This window comes from Serinus canaria, chromosome 4 (genome assembly GCF_022539315.1).
Source record: "Serinus canaria isolate serCan28SL12 chromosome 4, serCan2020, whole genome shotgun sequence".
In the NCBI taxonomy this organism is placed as follows: Eukaryota; Metazoa; Chordata; class Aves; order Passeriformes; family Fringillidae; genus Serinus; species Serinus canaria.
The window spans coordinates 15,260,586-15,280,847 of NC_066317.1; the positions used below are offsets into that span (position 1 = coordinate 15,260,586).

At 43.9% G+C, this 20,262-nt stretch overlaps 1 protein-coding gene across 3 annotated transcripts in view; it reads right to left on the bottom strand.

The window, feature by feature from the left end:
• Positions 1-8,197: 8,197 nt before the first annotated feature.
• The window catches only part of LOC103826067 (ALF transcription elongation factor 1), a 67,426-nt gene continuing 55,361 nt past the window's right edge, over positions 8,198-20,262 (bottom strand). For 2 of the 3 annotated variants that reach the window (XM_030238781.2, XM_009101341.4), the window contains exons 13-21: positions 18,635-18,875; positions 17,742-17,833; positions 17,090-17,153; positions 16,135-16,271; positions 15,829-15,900; positions 15,126-15,219; positions 14,987-15,030; positions 13,975-14,204; positions 8,198-11,356 (exon numbers count right to left, since the gene is read on the bottom strand). In XM_030238781.2, coding sequence (XP_030094641.1) covers positions 11,235-11,356; positions 13,975-14,204; positions 14,987-15,030; positions 15,126-15,219; positions 15,829-15,900; positions 16,135-16,271; positions 17,090-17,153; positions 17,742-17,833; positions 18,635-18,875 — 1,096 coding nt within the window. In that variant the 3' untranslated portion in view covers positions 8,198-11,234. Of the gene's footprint in view, positions 11,357-13,974; positions 14,205-14,270; positions 14,326-14,986; positions 15,031-15,125; positions 15,220-15,828; positions 15,901-16,134; positions 16,272-17,089; positions 17,154-17,741; positions 17,834-18,634; positions 18,876-20,262 lie in introns of those variants that run through there. The other variant, XM_050973572.1, reaches the window with a different exon arrangement.

Below are 20,262 nucleotides of genomic sequence, written 5' to 3' on the forward strand. Positions count from 1 at the left end.
TCACACATGATTTGCACTTCTCAGCCTGCAAGTCAGAGGCAGGTGAAAGTCTCTGCTGAACATGTTGTGCTTAGATATTTGTCAGAAGCTCTCTTGCCTACCTCTACCAACAAACAGAAATTGGCATTTCCAGGAAATGGGCCAGCACAGCTTTTGCAGTATTTTATTACTTGTGTAAAGAGGTTGAGAAGGATATTCTCAGTAGCAACAACACTTTTTTCTTCAAACATTTTGCATTACAGAGATACAGGAATACACACATTTGCATATCAACCTGGCAGCCAGTGCTACTTACACCTTCCCATAGCTGTGATGTTGATGGTTCATTTTCACCCTTGGAAGCATTTTGAGAAGGTGTCAGTGCTAATATCAATTTCCCTAACAGCAGGATTCTCTGTAAATAGAATCAAGCAGAATCTGTCATAAATCAGGGGGGTTTGGAGGATTTTTTAGAAACAATTTGAGATCATGACTTTTCTACCCTTTTCCCAGTCAGAGTGTTTTGGGACCTATCAAATGAGCTGTGGAAAAATACAGGGAAGGCTTTCTAGGTAGCACTTTATATTCTGTTAATACACAGGATTTTTGGTAGCAGTTATCATGATAAAGAGGCTTTTAAGATAGCTTTTTATATAAATATAACAGAGCTCAAGAGATTACCTTTTATGTTTCCATGTTCTTGTTGCTTTTGGTGGGCATGGTAGTGCAAGACCTTAAAGATGTGTGTCCATCAGAAATGGACAGAGTGCACTGGTAGGTTTTTCACTGGTTTAGACAGAGAGTCTCTCTTCCCTAAACTTAGAAGAGGTGGTCTCTGTCCTCCATGTATTAAACTACATTTCAGGTTAGGGTTAGCTTATGCTCATTTGGAAGTCTTTTCTGTCACCTTCACACAGACTCCGGTCCTAGCCTTCGAATGGATCTCTGATTTCTCTCCTCTCTGATCTTAATTCTCCAAATGCTTTTGCCATTGGAAAGCCCACTTTGAATTGTGAATGAAGATGAATTTCCTTACCAAAAGAAACTTGTGCTCACAACAGGGCCCCACATGTGAATCTCCTTACCAAGTTCATCCTTATCTCAGCACGAGCTCTGCCTCCTTGCCTGGGGCAGAAGGGACAGGTTCTCTTGGTCTTGGTGTAACCCCAACTCTGCTGACATCTTGCTTATCTCTTTACCAAGGCCACTGACTCAGCAATAACACACCTCTGATCCTGGGGTCTGATCAGGAAATACAAACTTCTCTCACTAAATTAGTCCCAAAATAGGTCTGAATTCCTTTAAAACAGGTTAATTATCTATCAAGTGCCTTCACCTTGTCCTTGTTTCAGTGTTGGCTTTAGTTCATCTGAGTAGATACTCATCCATCAGAAACAGGACTCACCATTCCTAGTCTGCCACTCCCTCTTGTGTTCTTCCATGTGGAATCCAAATGCCCTTTTCTCAACAGTGGACATTCTTTGCTGCTTGTATAACCTGCTGCTTTGTGTTGATGTGCCTTTGAAAATAACAAAATATAGTAAGGATTGTTAGAAGACTCTTTAGGGGAATTCTTCTCCATTTCTATACACTAAAACTCTCACTTCAGATCCTAAGAGCAGGGAAATGTTATTGGAATGAGGAATGACCTGAAGGAAATCAGGTGCAGTCATTAATGGCAATCTGGGTATCTGCTGATTTCCAAAACAGGTGTAAAAGAGTAAGAAAAACTGAAGTTTTCAGTAAAGAGAGAACTTTGTTTATAGATGAAATCAAGCTTTCTGGGTTGTACATACAGAATTTGTTTCCATATTGAAAAAGCTCTCCACTCCCTGTCCCTTCTGTATGAAAAAATCTGTAGTTTGCTTTAATTACTGTGTAATTTATTCCTAAAGATAATACCTCCTTTATGGTCACTGCCTCTGCTACAAGTCAGAAAAAAGCCTTTATGCTAAGCTAGTCCTGCAAAAATCTTTTTGATCCTTCTCAAGTCTAGCTGTAAACAACGAAAGAACCAAATATTCTCAGACTTCAAATGGTCCAGGACAACCTTCCTTTCCTTCATTATCTGGAGACAAGGCTTTCATTTTGTAGCCAAATAAGCATCAAAGCATCACAAACTTGGAAACAGCAAGTTATGGAGGATTATGTGGAATGATTGCAATGAACCCTTTTATTACTATTATTATTATTATGAGAGTCAGTGCAATACTCCTTTGGCAGCTCCCAGTTCAGCATTTGTAATAGACAGAGACACTGGTAAGTGAAACATTATGGGAGTCATTAAGTGTAATTTTATAGGTTGTAACTAAAACCATTGACACTCAATAGAAATTTTTAATACAATGCCTTTTGTTGTACATTATATTGAAAAATGTATGTATATCCAAGAGAGTTTGGTCATGGTTATGTTTCTGTTAACAAAGATTAAGGGCAAAATAACATTTCTTTTACCACATAGTTCAACAAATTAACTGCACAGAGAGACTGAATTCTAATCCAAGAACTAATTCCACGTAAGCAAGGAACAATTGCTAAATACTGCTGAGCCAGCCAACAGAGAAAGAGTGTGTGCCAGAAAAGCAACAAATGAAAGCCTGCCCTGTACACTGCTGCATGAAGCACTGGGAACATCACAACTCTGGGTGTTCCTAATGGGGTGCCAGAAATCTTTCTTCTTGCCCGGTGGCCAGGGGAAGATGCAGAGCTCTGCCTTTTTGGTCTGTACAACTGAATGAAAATGCAATTTTTCTCCTTTAGATAAACTGCAGAACACATGTTTTCCAGAGGCAAGAAGAAGAGGAAGAAAATCAGCATGGGAGTAGACAAAATCTTGATTTATGCAACTCCCTTTTGAAGAACAGGAACCCCTTAGGTTCAGTCAGGGCCTTGAAGTAATTTCTTATGCAAACCAACCTAAGGTCAAAGCCAATAGAAAAATATTTCTTTTAAAAGCCCTCTAGCTTTTTTAGTGGGATCATGACATTTGCAGGAACAAGTGAGTTGATGTGAGAAGAAAACAGCTTGGTATCAACTGCTTCAGGGCTTGTCTCTCCAAGTGCAATGTGGCTGAGAACCTTGAAAAAGCATCCTGGTGTCTGCAGGGAGAACATTTCATTCCTTTCTAGAAATTTGTGATATTTTAGCAAAGCTCAGTGCAGAACTGAGGAACATCTATACTGTAGCCTGAGACCATTAGTGAGGATGACTTGGATTAAAACCTTCCTCTCCCTGTTAAGCCAAGCAAAATCTAATCAGAAGGGCAGCTGAACCTTTGCCCTACCACACTGCTTCTTAATCTGTAAGAGCTGGCATTTGTTGGACCTGAACTGAAATGGTTTGTCTGCTTAACAAGATGGCAAATGACAATTTCTGTAGTTCCTAAGCTTTTTAAACACATAATGATCAAAGCATCAAGTCCCATTGAAATGCTCAAGACTGCATCTCAAAAAAAGAAAGAGGAAAGATTAGCACTACACAGCAGAGCATTTATTTATGGTATTTGCAGAAATACCATAAATCAACCCCTGATGGCACCTGGAAGATGAAACAAGGTCAGCCTGCCTGGGAGAGACAGTGCTCCCCTCCTGACCACGAGCTGCTGCTGATAATCCACCTGCACTGTACCCCAGTGAGCCAAGTTCTGTTTGACACACTTGGACACAGATTAACCCAGAGATTCCCTAAAGCTGAGGAAGGGGACACCTGGCAGTACAAGAAACTGTCCACACCTGCTCCTAACCCTAGGTGAGCAAAGTCTCCTGATCCATGGGGCTGGGGGTGGTGTTTACTCAAATTCTGACCCCTAAGGTGCAGACCTCAAGAAAACAGACATGGGAAACTCCAGCAGCTTCTCTTCCAAAGACTCTCCCCTGTTTTTTTTACAGTTCTGTATTTACCCAAATTGTCGGACTTACCCCTTTGTTGGAATTATTTGATTCCTCTTCTTTCGGCCTTTCTTCACCAAGCCCCAGGCAAACTGCTCTAATAGAACATTTAAGCTGCTTGGAAAAGTTAAACCTTAGGTACACTCCTTTATGAGCTTCCCTTCCTTCCAATGCTGCTGTCACCAACATTGAAATTATTATGGGCAGAACTTGATGTTTTTGCATACATTTAATTATTTGAAGAGATACTTCAATGTACAGTCACAGAAAACATTGGATTATTGGAAAAAAAATAATAAATCAACAGGTTTGGCTTCACTTCTGAAATTTGGGTTTTTGCATGGAGGCTTTGCCATCTTCCCCTGGAGTCACTGGCTGCGACAGCTCAGCTGTAGGACCAGCTGAGTCTGGAGTCAGTGAGGAGTGGGAGTTACCTCACTCAGGGTGAGCTCCTTGTCCCAGCAGCTCTCTCCTTACACCCCTGTGCAGACAATGCTCTCTCCTCTGCTCAGCCTCTCCCAGCAGCTCCAGCCTTACCTGCAATTTCCCTGGAGAGAGGACTTCTTACTCTCAAGCTTGCAGAGGCAGTAGTAAGAATTGGCATTTGAAGCTGTTCCTGTTGACCTACAAGGGATGGAAGGGAGAGAAGACATCAGTGCTGGCCCTTTCCTTGCCTTTCAGACAAGCAGAGAATTACCTTGCACAGACAGGCTTTCTGACAAGGAAAATCACCAAACCCCTGCTGCCTGAGAAGGAGCCATTCAGGGAGCCCTCAGGTACCAGGGCCAGACCATGCAGCTGCTTTGTCCAAAGGCTCCAGCTCAGGCATTAAATGAAAAAAGGTGGCAAGAAATTCAGTTCTGTGACTTGCACACTTTGAGCAGCGATGGAAACTCGAGGAGCCTCTTTACCAGTCCAGACAGGAGAACTCCTGGAGCAGGGCCTCTGCAACAAGAATTTCATATGTAAATTATTAGTTAATGGGATGAGAAAAGCAAGTTGATATTGGAATGCTGTAGCAGCCCAACTCATCTCTATGATTCATCAGATTCTTTACCTTTCCTTCAAAGTACAGCTGATTCCTGAAAGAATTCATGTAAGAAAAGGCTTCTGCCCATCAGATGGTGAATGAATGTGGTATGAAATCATCTCAAAGAGACACAGTCTTAAAAAAAGTAAATCAAAACAACACGTCACTGATAAGGTACAAACCATCTAATCTAAGAATTCCTAATTTGGTGAACAAGTCAAGGAGATGATTTGTTCACCTTGATGATGAAAAATAATCTCCAGATGTTTTTTTTTCATGAGAGCAGATTCCTGCAGCTCTGTTGCTCTACCTGTCAGCTGCACAATCATCTTTTATATTTGATTGCTACACTGCAACTCTATGTCCTAACATTTTCTGTGAAAAAAGGGAATCCCTTTTTAGATTCCTATTTAGGAGAGTTCTCAATCACAACAGTAACAGCACATTTTTCTACCTGCCCTCATCCAACACACAAGAGCTACTGCCCAGCCTCCTTCCACCTAACCCAGTTTCCCAAGCCTGAACTTCTGCTATCACTGGAAATAAAACCAGAGGTTTAATTTCATTTCACAGATTTTTAGTTTTATGATAGAATTTTCTACTTCCTCAGCTTTAAACGTACATTTGTTTTTTTAAAGGATGCAAGCTCTTGTGTCCCATTTTCCCATGCTTACTGCTGGATTTGTTAGGAGAATTAATTTGCCCTTGGAGCACTTAAAAAAAGAGATACTTTCAAAAAAAAATCCACATTTATTTCTTTACCAATATTCTTGCAAACAAGTTTGCCATTTTCCAGTTGCCACCAGTCATTGCACTCTTGTGGTGCATGGTCTGTCCCACTCACACAGTGCCAAGGAATCACTGGAGGAACAGGAATGCACCAGGACTACGTCTGAATTGTGCTGTGTCAGCTACCAAATTGCAGTGTGGGATATTCTGTTTTCCAGAGCAACTCTTGCCCTTACACAAAGTAACAGCAGGGGGAAGTAATGCCTCTGTCTAGAGTCTTCTCCTCCACTGGCTACAGAAATACAATGAGCCCTTTGCCTCTTGTTTAACAATCATCACAGAAAACCCACTGGCTGTCAAGAGACAGGTTTAGGGTGCTAAAATAAATGCTGTGCCTGTGATCTGCAGGTTTCTCTTCCCCTTCTACCCCAGCCAGACTGTTTATTTTAATCTACGACCTTCACTCAGCTTACTGTTCCACTTAGCACTGAAAATAATTAAAGTAAAGGCTCATTTCTCCCAGCTATGTGGGACAAAAATCTTAGGAAAGATTTTGTGCATTGACTGCAAGATTTACACCCCTAATGCCCCTCAAGTTCTGACCTGCCTGCCATGTCCTGGGCTGGAGCCCAGCTACCTTTTGCCCACAACCTCCCTGGTCCAAAAAATTCCAACTTCTCTCAAGACACTACATTGTTTCAGTAATTCCTCCTTTACAGTCCTTAAGCTGACAGGATTTTCTGATTCTTTCGAATCAAAATTTAAACCAAGACTTGAATTAACCACAGCTATAGTTTCCAAGTGAAAAGGTACAGCAGGCATCTGGGAAAACCCCACATGGAACAAGTGAAAAACAGTTGTATTTTTTTACTTGGAAAACTGGAAAAAAAAAAAAACTGATCTATTTTTTCCATTTACAAGTATTTCTTCATGTGGAACTGGCAAGCAGTAAAATCAAGATTTCACTAAACAATCTACAAGTTTTGCAGATACCTCTAACAGTGTAAAACACAGTCTTAATGCTGCAACATGAAGGGCTAGACCCAAAAAAACCCTCAGCAATACTGAGCAGGTGAGGAGGAAAGCCCAGCTGGGAACCCCACACCTTAACAAAAGACATCACAAAGCTGCAGTGAGTGCACACTGCTTCTGCAGCATGCACAAGTTTCAGGAACACAAAAGTTATGGAAACACATTCAGAAAGGTTGATGATAGGCCAGGAACAGAGTTGTTTTTTTGTGACAGGGGCTGCTGAAACTGCAATTAATGTAAGGAGAGCACAGGCTGCCAAGGGGCTATTTTAGTGTTTGGAGAGCAACACAGGGCTGAGAAAGTGCAATCGACTTTAACTCAGCTGTTTTGCCAAAAATGACATTTGTTTTGAAAAGGATAAGCCAAGCCAAAGGCAGAACTCAAGCTCATCTATAATCAATAATAAAAAAAATCTCAAAATAAATTAAACAGGATTGCAAAATTAGGTTTGGGCAATAAAGACTCGATCATTAAAGAAACGACAACAAAGTATTATTGGAAAAATATTTTTGGCTGTGTCAGCCCAGGGGGGGCACTGCCCTGGGCAGAAAGCCAAGCTAGGCAGCCAGCACTTGCTACAGCCCCACATCCTGCCTGGCTTCTGGATGCCCTCCCTGCTGGCATGTTCAACCTCATTTCCATCCCACCCCCAAAATTAACCCTTTGGGGTTTTGGGCTTTGCCCCAGCCCTGCACCAAGCACAATCCAAGAGTGCATTTCTGTGCCCAGCACCTGGAGCAGCAGCGTTTCCTGTGGGCACTCCCAGGTATCAGCATCCCCTACAACTCACACAGTGCAGGAGGAAACCACACCCATTGTTAGCAAACATCCTGGGGGCAATGCCTGCTGCAGAACACACCTGAATCACAAACTGCATCCCAACAGTGCACAGAGATGCCAAAACCATTCTTCCAAGTAACAACTTGGAAAACAAAAAGTGGGAAAAGCCTCCAATGAGAAGTACAAGGCTGTGGCAGAGATCCCCTTGCACAACCAATGAGACCACAGCTACCACAGGGCACGAAATCCTGTGGGATTCCCTGAGGGAAATCTTCCCCACAGCCCTTCAGAAACCAATCCACAAACTGAGCCCTGCAACACCTTTGTGGCAAACACAGAGCAGGACCCTTCAGCCACCGCTTCTGTGCCTTGTCTCCTGGCTTTCTAATGGACCTCATTGGACTGCCTGAAACCAACCTGTGGGATGTTCCTGCCAGGGAGGGCTCAGAGCCAGGCTCTGCTGGCTGCAGCAGCTGGCCCAGCACAGCTTTCCCTGCATCGGATTTAGGAGGGCAGGAGGAACACGTCCCAAATCATGATGCTCCTGCCACTCTGAGCATCTACATTTCCACCACTTTTTGGTCATTAAGGAAAGGGCAAGAGGTGACAAACGGGGCAGCACAGGGAACAAGAGACTTCTTGTACAGAAATTCATACCTAAACCTCATTCAGAAGGGAAACACTGAGGCCATTCAGAGAAAAGCTACACTAGAATTTCTCTGCAAGAAGCTGAGAACACAAGGACTCTTGAAACACCTCATAACAAACATTCATTTATTGTTTATTTCCCCCATATGAATCAACCATCTCAGAAATTCCATCACACACAGGGCAGAAAAATGTTATATACAAGAGGGATATACATCCCCAAAAAAAGATGCACAGATTTATCGTGGAAACCAAGAGGGAGGGGAGAGGACAAAACCAAAAAACAAGGACATTGCAGTCAGACTTTGACTTTCAGTTACACAAGAGATCTCTATCTCCATGTAAGTGGGATTTTCAACTATTAAATAAATGGCATCTTAAAAATAGAATATTTGACAATTTCAATGCATGTATTATTATTATTTTAAATAAATATTGCATGGAAATGATGCTGCTTTGCCACCATAGCTGCCTCCATTCTTTCTGGGATTAAACAATCACCCCTGGTTTTCCTTGGATTAATGGTTTGCTTCTGAATGGCAAATGCTATTTCCTCCACTGCTACGTTTTCATTTCTGTTTTTATTTAATTTTTGTTTGGTTTTTTTTTAAAGGCCTGAATAGGCCCAGGTGAAAATTATGAGCTTCCTTCTGAACCCTCTGCAGGCCTCTGACCTGGCTCAAGGTTGAAATATGATGGCTTCTCTTAAAATTTCCTATTATGTGAACAGTCTTTCTCTGTGTCCTGAATCAAAACCTAGCTTCCTGCTGTGGAGTGGTGCTCCCACAGATTGCTTTTGAACTGAGAGGCCCCAAAGAGCCCCCACATGCCTGTGACACAAACTGTGATGTTCTTTCCCTCAAAGCCCAGGGGAGCTGGTCCTGGGAAGGGGAGCAGCCCTCACACAACCACTTCTGCACAGCAGCAAGCACCTCTCCTGGCAGCAGGGAGGGACATGGATACACACAGAAGGAAAGGACCAGGACACCCCCTGTCCCTGCTGCCCCTTATGCTTTCCCCTCACACTCTGCTATGGTTCCTGCAGGCTCCCACAGTGGTTTCCAAGTTCAATAAAGCTTTCATCTTTCCTCCTTCTCCTCAGCTGGTGATCCTAGAAATAGCTTTGTCTGAAGACAAAGTCCAAAGGTGGCATCAATCCACCAGCCTGGGATCAAGTTCCAAAGTGCACATCAGCCTCCAGGCTGGCTGCCCATCCCCACACTTCCTGAGAACAAAACAGTTAATGCTGAGCCCTTCTCCTACCCTGCTTACTCTGAGCAGTCTCTGCTCCAGGGGGGAGGAGTGCAAGCAAAGCTTGATAGGTAAAATGGGGAGGGGGGACATGGGTCTTCCTTCCACTTGCTGTTAGGACAGCTCACCCCTGAAATGCTCTGAGGCTTTTAACAAAGTGAACGTAAAAGGCCAATCCCTTCAAGGTGCAGAAAGGCACAGCCATGATCCCGATGGTCCTGCCCTGCCAGGGAAGGTGACAGGAGAGCTTCCCTGTGCTCAGGACCAGCACGCTCCCGTCACCTCTCCCAGAACCAAGACGAGCCCAGGCTACCCCGTGGCAGGGGCCACTTCTACAGAATCTACTTTTGGAAATGCAAACCTTTTGCTGATATTTATTCACTCTCCATTTTCATGAGTCTCAAACCCATGAGCGGGTATTTTACAAAGTGGGTACTTCAGCATATCTGCAGACCTGTTCCGCCCTAACCATGAAATTATGTGGAAAAGGGAGCTGATTCTTTCTCGTAAACACAATTATTTTGGGGTACCATCCTTCTCTTCTCCAGTCCCATGGGTCTGTGAGAGAGACGGTGAGGGATGTGAGAGGGGACCAGCGGGCTAAGGCACACTATTGCGTATGAGGATGGCAGGATGCTGCTGTCAAACCACAAGGAATCTTTGGGTAGAGAAGGGTGTCACCTCACTGAATACACAAATGCCATGGGTGCTGCCCTCACTGATACTGTGACGAGGAAAATAATGCTTGGAAATGGCTCATTATTCCCTTTCTTGTCCCCTTGACAGGTTTCTAAGTCACTGGGCCCATCCTATAACATGGCTGAGAGAACACAGGAGTTGTCTCCCACATGAAGAAGACCCTACTTTGGTACAAATCCTGCTTTTAGATATTCACCAAGGTTTCAGGCAAATATCCAAATGCAAAATTTATCTTATGTTCCACATTCAGCCCCTTAATCCCTCCTTAACCAGAAGGAATTCCTTCCCATAGAAGCTCTTAGAAAAATGTCCAAGCAATCACAGTGCACCAGTGCAGCTTTCCACCCCCACCCACCGAAATGACAAAAAATCAGCCCCACAAAGAATCCTCATGGTGACAGCTCTCAGCAAAGAGGCAGAGCTATTCCAAACACACCACATCGTTTTGCCACCCCAACTGTGTTTGGCTTGCAAGGCTCGAGCTGAGCCAGCCCCTCAGTAACACAGCTGGAGTGCCCAAGGCAGGGATGCGCATGACAGCACAGCAAGGAGGACCAAAGCAGTGATGACTTGAAAAGAAAACTTGCAGCACTGAAGGCAGTGGATTCCTCAGTTTTGTCAGCTGGCTGACAAAAGCAGGAGGGTGAGGTTGGAAAGCAGACAGAGCAGATCCTTTTGCTGCTTTTCCTGTAACATAACGCTGTTCAGTGCTTGGTGAGGCTGCTACTTGCTCTCTGAGGAACAAAGACACCAAAGATTGCATCTGTGCTTGCAAAAGCAACTCCTCTGGCATGTTGTCTGGGCACACAACTGCTGCAGACTGTGGGATGTTGCATAACCACCTCTGGAGGCAGATTTCCTTCTTGTCAGCATCATGTGCAATTATTGTCCTGCTGGTTATTTGTAAAAGAAATGTTTATAGACCATCAATACATCGGGCCATTCAGACAATTCATTGCACTTCGTCGTTTTAAAGGAAGGTGCCATCCTCCATCTCTTCTTTTTCAAGGTAGCAAAGTGCTACCCTAGAAAAACACAGTTCAAGGGTTTTCCAGTGTAGCCAGATAACTTCCAACTTTATTTAAAATATTTTCCCTTGCAGGTGCTTTGTATTGAACAATTAAAACAAAAATTAAACTGTTTCTGAGGCTTCAAAAGTGCAAAAAAACTTCAAGGTATTTAACCACCTGGAGAACCAGTTAAGGCATATTTGCTTCCAGTCTCAGCCACTGTAATCCCTGTCTGATGTAGTGCACCAGGTCTGTCAGGCTACTGGTCAGTGCCAGAGCACTCGTTGCTCTGCTGAGTTCAGCAAAAAACTCTGGGAAGAAAGGGAGAGAGAGAGAAAACATTTGGTTGGTTTCATACACCAGGCACACCTGACAGGTGAGGAGTGACAGCAGCAGCATAGTCAGCTGGCCAGTCCTGTTAAACAGTGCTGGTGCAGGCAGCCCAGCAGTGTCACAGGGCTGGGAAGGGCGACGAGCACAGCAGGCAGTGCAGACAACAGGAAAACATTTACACACACTGAGACACCTCCTCATGTCCTCACTTTAAAGGACACAGAGACTCCGTGGTAGGGCAGCAAAAGTTTGGGTGTTTGCACCACAGTCCCTGCTTCAAGTTTCCCCCAAATTCTAAACAGGACAAATTTGAGTGTCTTCCTGAGCAGCACCCAGAAGCACACACAGCTGAGGTCTCTTTCCTTCACCCATCCTCAAACAGGATTTCTCCATTTGTGTAGCTTGCCAGGCTATACAGAGCTCTGGTTTGGATTGCTTTTAGCCGAGCATGTCAGGCAGCTCTCACATTGCTCCCATCCCACCAGCTCCAGGCATCCCACTCCTCCTGCACAGGAGGTGGCTCTTGCAGCACACCTGACCCTGCTGTGAGGGGCTGGCAGGCTGCAAGCCCTGCTCTGGGCTGGCAATCATCTGTGCAGGTGACCATGAGCTGTGGGAAAGTCTCACACCTGCTCCTTTGCAGTCACCTTTCCAAGACATTCCTGCATGACCTGCCTCCCACTAACACAGGCCCAATCTCTCACTCTTCAGCTCAACCATGTTGCTAAATCCCTTTTCAGAAACTGGCCATTCTCAGCTCTCCTTTTTGACATCCAAAGATTGAAGCTAGAGGTGGAAAAATTCCACTTGGCTGTGCAAGGAGCTCTTCAGAAGTAGAGTGCACAACACCTCCTTTCTAATAATTGCCAATGCAGAAACAGAGAACACATTCCCTCCGATTTTCCTGCTTTTCTTGCCATGCCCTCCATGGGGAATAGAAGGAATTCAAAGCCCCTGTCTGAGCAAACAGAAGATAACCTGATCTGTCAGCACAGCATCATGTGAAAAGAAAGGGACTTCATGCCCATGCCTGCAGCCTCAACTTCTCCTTGCAGGGGGAGATGAGAGCACGAAGACAACCTGTTACAGCTTTGTGATGCACAGTGCTGCTCTGAATTACAGTGAGGAGTGGCACCTGTCAGGGGACCCTCCAGAGGGCACTTCAGCTCTGCACCACTGACTTGGACAGCAGTTACAGCTCACTGCTTTCCAATAGCTTAGGATTTCCCTGCTTATAAGATCCTGATAGCTAGAGGCTGCTGCTCTTTCTTCCTCTTATGTCCAATGAATTGCATAAAAGAATCAAGGATGTGGCCTTTTTTGTTCATTTTGTGTTTTCACTCTCTACCTCTTTGTATAGTACACTGATTACCAGTAAGTTCCAGGTCTGAAATGCTTCCAGCTGTCCTGAACAGTGACACCCCCAGCAAGCCTACATGAGTATTTATGGGTCTCTGCACAGATCCACTCCCTACAGAGTATTTAGTACCCCAGTCATCACCCCCCTACGTCAGGACCAGCCAACAGAGCACGTTTTGAATGTCATCTTGACTGATGCAAGGCTGTGCTCAGGCTGCCCTCCCACACATTTTCCTCCATGACTCACTCCTCTGGCTTATTAGCACCATCCACTGCTTCTATGTGCCAGTCTTTTATCAGCCTTTTGAGGACAGAATCGAAAAATGCCACACGTGAACTGCTGCTGCAGGCACAGATTTGCTCAGAGGACAGCCAACACCAGTTTTTTATTCAAAGGTGACTTGGAAAGCCTTTTGATTTTCAGCAACTACCTCATTAGTGTGAGGATTTTTACAGCCTTCCAACAGTCCAGCCAGGCACATTGTGCTTATTTTCTTTTGCAAGTTTGCCAACAGGTCATGGCAATGCATCTCTTCACCCACACTGGCTCACAAAACTTTGTGTTGTGTGGAAAATGACACTGCTGAGGCCATGTGGGATGACAAGGTCACAGGCTGGACTGCACCCACCCTGTGGCTTTCATGTATTCACCACTGCTTGAACCAAATGACAATACGACATTTTTAACAACAAAATTGTAAAATAAAAAAGGTGCAGCAATTCTAGGAATTGCTGCTGGCAAATACTGGGCATGTGCCCAGCAAGGACTCAAATTCAAGTGCTGCTCAGCTTCTCTGTTAGGCAGAAAAGCCAGCTTCACCGTTTTCAAGACAAAATGACCTGGAAATTTGACAAAAACTAGAACACAAGGCTACGGGCCAAAATGATACTTTTAAACCCACTCAGAAAAGCTCAGTGCTCCAAAGGGAAAGACAGAAAAAACCCAAACCCTTTCCTCTTTTTGTGTTACCACGAAGCAAGTTGGCTGGTTTCCTGCACTTGACACCCTCATGCCTTAGCTCTTGGACATTTGAGGATGCCAAGAAAACCTTGTAATGGGAACACTCATCAGTATATCACCATCAAGTATCTCTGCCAATATGCCCTGGCAAAGATATTCAACCTATTTCACGCTTTGAACTTTAGGTATGGTGCTTGCTGCACGGAATCAGGATTGAAGCAAACACACACATAACCATGCCACATCAGACAGAAAAGACAAAGGGCAAAAACTTACCTTTATTCTTTCTGGCCAGTGCATCAGCCTTTTCCCAAATTTCATATGCATGGAGGATATAGGAGGTGATGTTGACATAGGAAGAGGTGACACTGGAGATATGACAGGAGACAGTGACAGTAGAGCCAGTGCTGTTGCCAATGCCATTGCTATCATTTGATCCTGGCTGAGAGCTCACAGATCCAGCAGGAGAGGGTATTGGAGAAAGAGGAGAAGGCAAGCCTGTGCTTCTGCAGCAGAAAAGAAACACCATCATAAACATTCAGCTTCAGAGCTAAACATCTCTCCACAAGGCTGCCTCATGCCAGGAGCTATCCGGTGTCACCCAGGCCTGCAGCATGGAGTGGACTGCTGAAAAGTGAGATGTGTTCAGCTACAGCACAAGCAATTGTACTTTGAGAGCAAGATCAAGATTTTGGAAGTGATTTAGAAGGACTCTACTCAACAAGAGAAAATGTGAGACCAGACACTGAAAAGGGCCACCCATCCATCTTCCAAAATCTGCACCTGCTTGTGAAAGTCTTCACCAGATTACCCAGGTGTTTTCCCTAATGCCTTCCAAATCAGGCACACTAAAGCTCCCCTCCTGAGAAGATTGGAGCTTTTGGCAGCTCCTTAGAGCAGCCAGGTCAGCCTACACACATTTATTTATAGACCCAGGGCAGATAATAAATGTGGTCAGCCGGCTGCCTTCCAGACACAGCCTGGCTCATCGCACCCCCACCACTTCAACCAACCTAATTTTAGTCACTGGTATGACAGGGCTTCCACCATTGCTCTCAAGAGAACACTTACTTCTCAATGAACTATCCTGCGCAAGGTGGCCAAAAAAATGTAACTAGAATGAGCACCACTGTCAAAGTCCAAACAACCTTCTCTCGGCCACAGATTTTGAAAGACAAAAAAATCTTTAGTTTCCTGTTTGCCGCATGAAATGGCCACAGATGACAGAAAAGCTCTTACTCATTGTCATTGAAACACAGACACATGATAACAAATTTTTAAATCTTACCTTGCAACACCCAGAGAAGGTGCTTGTATTACTCTGAAATTACTCTGCAGCAAGGAATAAAAGTCTAGTTAGTTTTGGATTGTTCAGCTGACATCAGTAACCACCACAGCCATCCAGCTGGCAGCTTAGTGTGCCCTACCTTGAAGTGGTCATTCAGGAGTCTGGAATACCTCATTGCAGTGTCCTTTTTGTAACCAAACATTGCCATGTGCAGAATGGACTGGCAGCGCATGCTGTGGACAGAAACACACCCGAGTGTCAGTGTTTGTGCCCAGACCTCATCAGCCTTGAGGGATGGAGGCAGCCACACCTGAGCTCTACTGGAAGAGCAGGAAAGCTCAAAATTTCTCCTCCTTCTGATCACAATAGAAAAAGACTTCGAGAAAAAAAAAAAAATCACAACGGAAAGAAAGAAACAAGGAAGGGCCTTCTCTGGTCTTTCATACAAACAGGTACCCAGGCTCTCAAAGGTGCCAAAGGCTGAGTAAGTCCCCATCCAGAAGTGCCTCATCCATGTTCAGCTACAGTTTCACTTACAGCTCAAACATGCACAGCCAAATCACATTCTTTCACCTTAGGTGAAAGCCCTTATGTGCTCTCAAGTTACCAGGAGATCAAATTTTAAAGCCTGTGCCTTCGACATGTGATCTCCCAGCTTACTTTAGAGATGTTTCGATTCATTCTGGTTTTTATACTGGTTTTTTTCCTGTTCCTTTATATTGTTTTTTTTTCCCTTGCATAACTCTAACTCCCATTTAGCTCATTCCTTCCCCCCTGGAAGCAATGGACGTTCCCCTCAGTGTCAAAGCAGTGCACAAAGGAACAGAAGCACAGTTACTCACCGTAACACAGCAAAGATTTTTCCGTGTGAAGAGACTGAGGAGTCTGCAAATGGTTTCAAAGTCATAATGAATCTAGGGCAACAGAATAAACAGGACTTTGTCAGCCACCAGAGCACTCTGAAGCCCCACAGTTTATGAAAAAACAGTGCATGCCATTATCTTAAAAGCAGTTGGAGAGTGAGGAAACCTGCCCCGAGTCCTTAGTCCTGGCACAAGGAACTTTGTAAAATCTTGAGCAGAGGACTGTGTGTCAAAATGCCCTCCCCTCCAAACATGCCAAACTGTCACCCTCTGAAAGCCACTTACTTGATGAGAACTATGGTGTCACTGAGTATACTGTAAGCTGATTTTGGCTCCAGCACATCTGATTCCAAGGCAATCCCATATTCAATGAATAGAAGGGCAGCCTCCAGGTACTGAAAGGCCTTTCCAGTCTTGTCAGTCTATTGGGAAGAAAATCTCACTTTTTTACAAAGACCAAAAACACTTCTCTCAAGCATACTTGAACTCTCTTTTCTTCCTAGTTAGGCAGGATTTGAAGAAAGAAAAAGATTTCAGTCTGGCCTCTGGGTGAAACTCAAAGGGTTCTCAGCAGAACCCTTAATGTGATCCCAGTCTTCAGCTCTGTGTGCTCCATTTGTCTCTCTTTGCTCAATGGTTTCCTTGAGTAATTTATTATCTTCACCTTTTTTTAGATACTTTTGTCTGGTCTTGGAGGCTTGCCTTGCAGGGGTTATTTCCTACTGCAGCATTCCCTCACTTCATTTTCATAGGTAAACAGAAAGTAGCAAATGGACATTATCTGACCTAGAAAATTATCTGCCATAATTAGCAAAGCAATATGCTCACTTGTGCACACTGTTAAACTGCACAGAGCAGAGAAAATCAGATCTGCCAAGGCCACTTCCAAGTCTCAGTCACCAGCAACTCAAAACCTGCCTGGATCCTGACTTTTCTGACTTTTTAAACTGTCTTAAAACTAACTGTTCCATCTGTTTTCCAAGGATGCTTTTACAGCTCTTAGCAAAACCCTTGACAATGCCAGTTCTGAATCCCATTTTCTAGATGTGTTTGTATCCAAGAGAAACATCTGAACATCTGGCAAATAAAGACAGCCTCCCAACACATGACTGGACACACTCCATGTATAGACTATGGAGTGAACCCCATGGTAGCCAGTAAACCTCATTCCCACACACACAGGTATCAGGGCTGAATGCAAGGAGCTGGTCAGCATTCCCAGCACAAGGTCAAGACTTACCATTGCATCAGCTTTGTGCTTCAGTCTTTGGGCCTGTTCAATGTAGTATTCCTTTGAATGTTGCCTAAATTGGGGACAGAGAGGAAAAACATACAAAAAAAGGTAAGATAATTATCAGTTTTACTTCCTTATCTAGAGGATGCTATGGGTTGATTGTTTTCTTTAAAAATACATGTCAGAATAATATTGAAAACTCACATTTAGAAATAAAAAGCCACCAGAGGTTGGGCTTCTACGGGAACAAGTTAAATTCCTCATTTCCATGGAAAGACAGTAGTTACATCATCTATCATTCCTCAACTACAGACCCATAAATGAATTTTAATTGAAACAAGTAAATTTGGCAGCAACCACACACTTATCTGAGACCAAAACTTGTATTCAAGTTACTTGCTTACAAGAGAGAAGGTCCCTAATTTCCAGAGTAGCTTCCCTCAAACCAAAACTGTAGTAAAACTTTGCTTTCTTGTAAACCTTTACTTTGTGGGGGGTGACATGAGAAGGTAGCACAGGGCAGATCTCACACATCTCTCCCCATCTCTTTCCTCCCAAAGAAGTGCTCATGAAACAGCAGAAGCCAGGGTGGTCTCATGGCCAGCCTTGCCTCATGCCTTCAGAAAGTAAAGATGAGAGGTGTCAAACAAAAACTTACTTTTCAAACTTGAGCAGAGGTCTCCTTGGCTTAGAGGTACCATTTGGCATAGAAGGCACTGGGAAAGGCTTTGTGACATCACCTGCAGATCCCTGGAAAAGGACAGAGACAAAGCTGGTTACAGAAATATGCCCAAAACAATTCCAAAGCCTGGCTTTCCTAAATTTCAAGTGAAAATGTTTATCTGTCCCAAGCATAGTCTATTCTCCAGGCTCTCTTCCCCAGCTTGCTTCTCACCTGACTGCTTGTCATACCTAATACCATTCAAACTTCTCCCAAGCTCAGAGAAATTCAGCAGCAGGTTTCCTTGCACAATGACTAAGAGAGCAGTGAGGCTGCAAGCAGCACAGTTTTCATGTCCTCTAGCCAAGACAGAATGATAAGATCTATTCACACTTATTTCCACCTTGACCACACAACAATTGTTGATTCCCCATTACTAACTACAGGGAAAAGGAAAAAGCAAGCAGTTAGAGCCAGCTAATACACTGTCCACAGTCTGGCTTAACACACACAGAGCAACATCCCAGACCACACACCCAAGCCTCCAGTAAACAGCCACATGAGCAAATTTTGTAACCCAGAAATGCAAATAGTCAGCTGCAAGGATCACGAACCATTTTGTAAACAAGCTATAAAAGCTTACACCTGGGTTGTAGTCAATGCCACAGGTTGCTTGTTTTCTTATTTTTAAGCAATCCCCTCTTTTTATAAGCACACTTATTTTCACACCAATACCATCAGTATTGCATTAGCAGTTGCCTACAATCTGAAATGGCAATTAGGATAAACATGACTCTCATGCCTTTGGAGTTTACAGAGTATGTTTCTGAAGAGAATCACATAGCACCCATGTTGGAGGAAACATCCCACCAGTTATCCTGGATACCTACTCTGATGCCCTTCGACAGCTCCGTATGACTTCTCTCCACTTTCCTATGCTTGGCAAACAAAGGATCCTTGTGGCTGCTCTTGTTCTTGACAGGGTTATCCACGGCAGGCAGCTCGTCAGCCTCATTTCTGGGTCTCTTTTGGGTCATCTTGGCTGACTTTGGGGCAGGTTGTGCAGCAGACATGGATGGCAGTGGTGGGAGCACATCTTTCTTCTGGGTTTCAGATGAAGCTTTTGATGCTCTGGAGATAGGAAGCAAATTCATGAATATGGTGTACATATAATGTAGGGATTTTTTACAAACTTAGTTACATCATGTGCCAACTCTGCTTAAATTCCTCTGGAAGTGTGACATGACCTGTTAATACAAAGAATTCAACAAAAGTGAAACAAAACTTCAATGGCTTCATTGTACTTTAGAGAGCAAACCTTCACCTACAGCATAAAAGCAAGATGTTTTTCATGTAGTAATAAGTCTCAGAACTTGTCCTTGGAGCAAACACTTGTAACCAGAACATCAAGACATTGCAAAAAAAAGCATGCCTCCAATACAGCCCCTTTTCACTCAGTGAGGGAGGTGATTACAGTGACTAAAACCCTTGGGACAAATCACCCAACAAGGCAAATGAACTGCAGCACTGCCTGCTTCTCGCCCTTTTGGTAGATGGTATTTTCTATGGTCAGAGATACTCACTCTGACACTTGATCCTGTATGTGCTTTGATTGTATCAAGCTGAGTTCCTCTTTTAAGACTTGCTAGATCTACTAGACAACACTCACAAAGTTGAGAGAGACTTAAAATGCTGTGCTTTTAAATGGCAGAGATTATCACATTTAGTAACATTAGATTTCTGAGCATCTGAAGTTAGGATTAGCAGCCCAAAGTCGCACCAAATAGTTCTAAACTTTGTTTCACCACTGCTCATTTATATATTTTTATTCAGTTTCTCAAAGTTTCCAAGAAAACACTGAGTAGGGAATCCTGTGCTCGTGGACTGCAACATCAAAGAGGAGGAAATGAAGTTTAATCAGTGAGGAGACTGAGGTGTGATGGTGCACATCCTGCCTCATTCTGATGTGCATGGGACAATCCTCTCCCCTCTTCCACCACACACTTTTCCCATGGTTTGGTCCCCACTCACATCACACACATGCTCCCAAGCTTCTCCACCTTGGCACAGCTGATGCTCCACAGAGCACAGAACCATCACCTGACCCACCCAAGTGCACTCTCTTCCCAAAAATGCATCCTATTCTTCCCACTCCAAAAGCCAGAATGAGACTAAAATAGGTGCTCATTTTCACTGAGAAAAAGGGAGGAATAAGTTCCAGAATTAAAGCTCTTGCATGACTACCACAGTTAAAAAATCCCTTCACCCAACTAAATGGTAGTCCCAATTCCTCAGAGCTTCCAAAGTGCGTCAGTGTTTTCTCTGCAGAAAAGCAGTTTACTCCTATTGTCAGGACACAAACCTCAACACTACATACCAATCCAAGCCAACACCTTAAATTCAAGCCACAAGCAAGCAGGAATTGAATGCAGTAGCCTATGACTGAGGCATGAGTCTCCCCTCTCGGGAACACTGCCCAGTTGGAAACATGCTCTTGGAAGCACTCACCGGAGCAAAG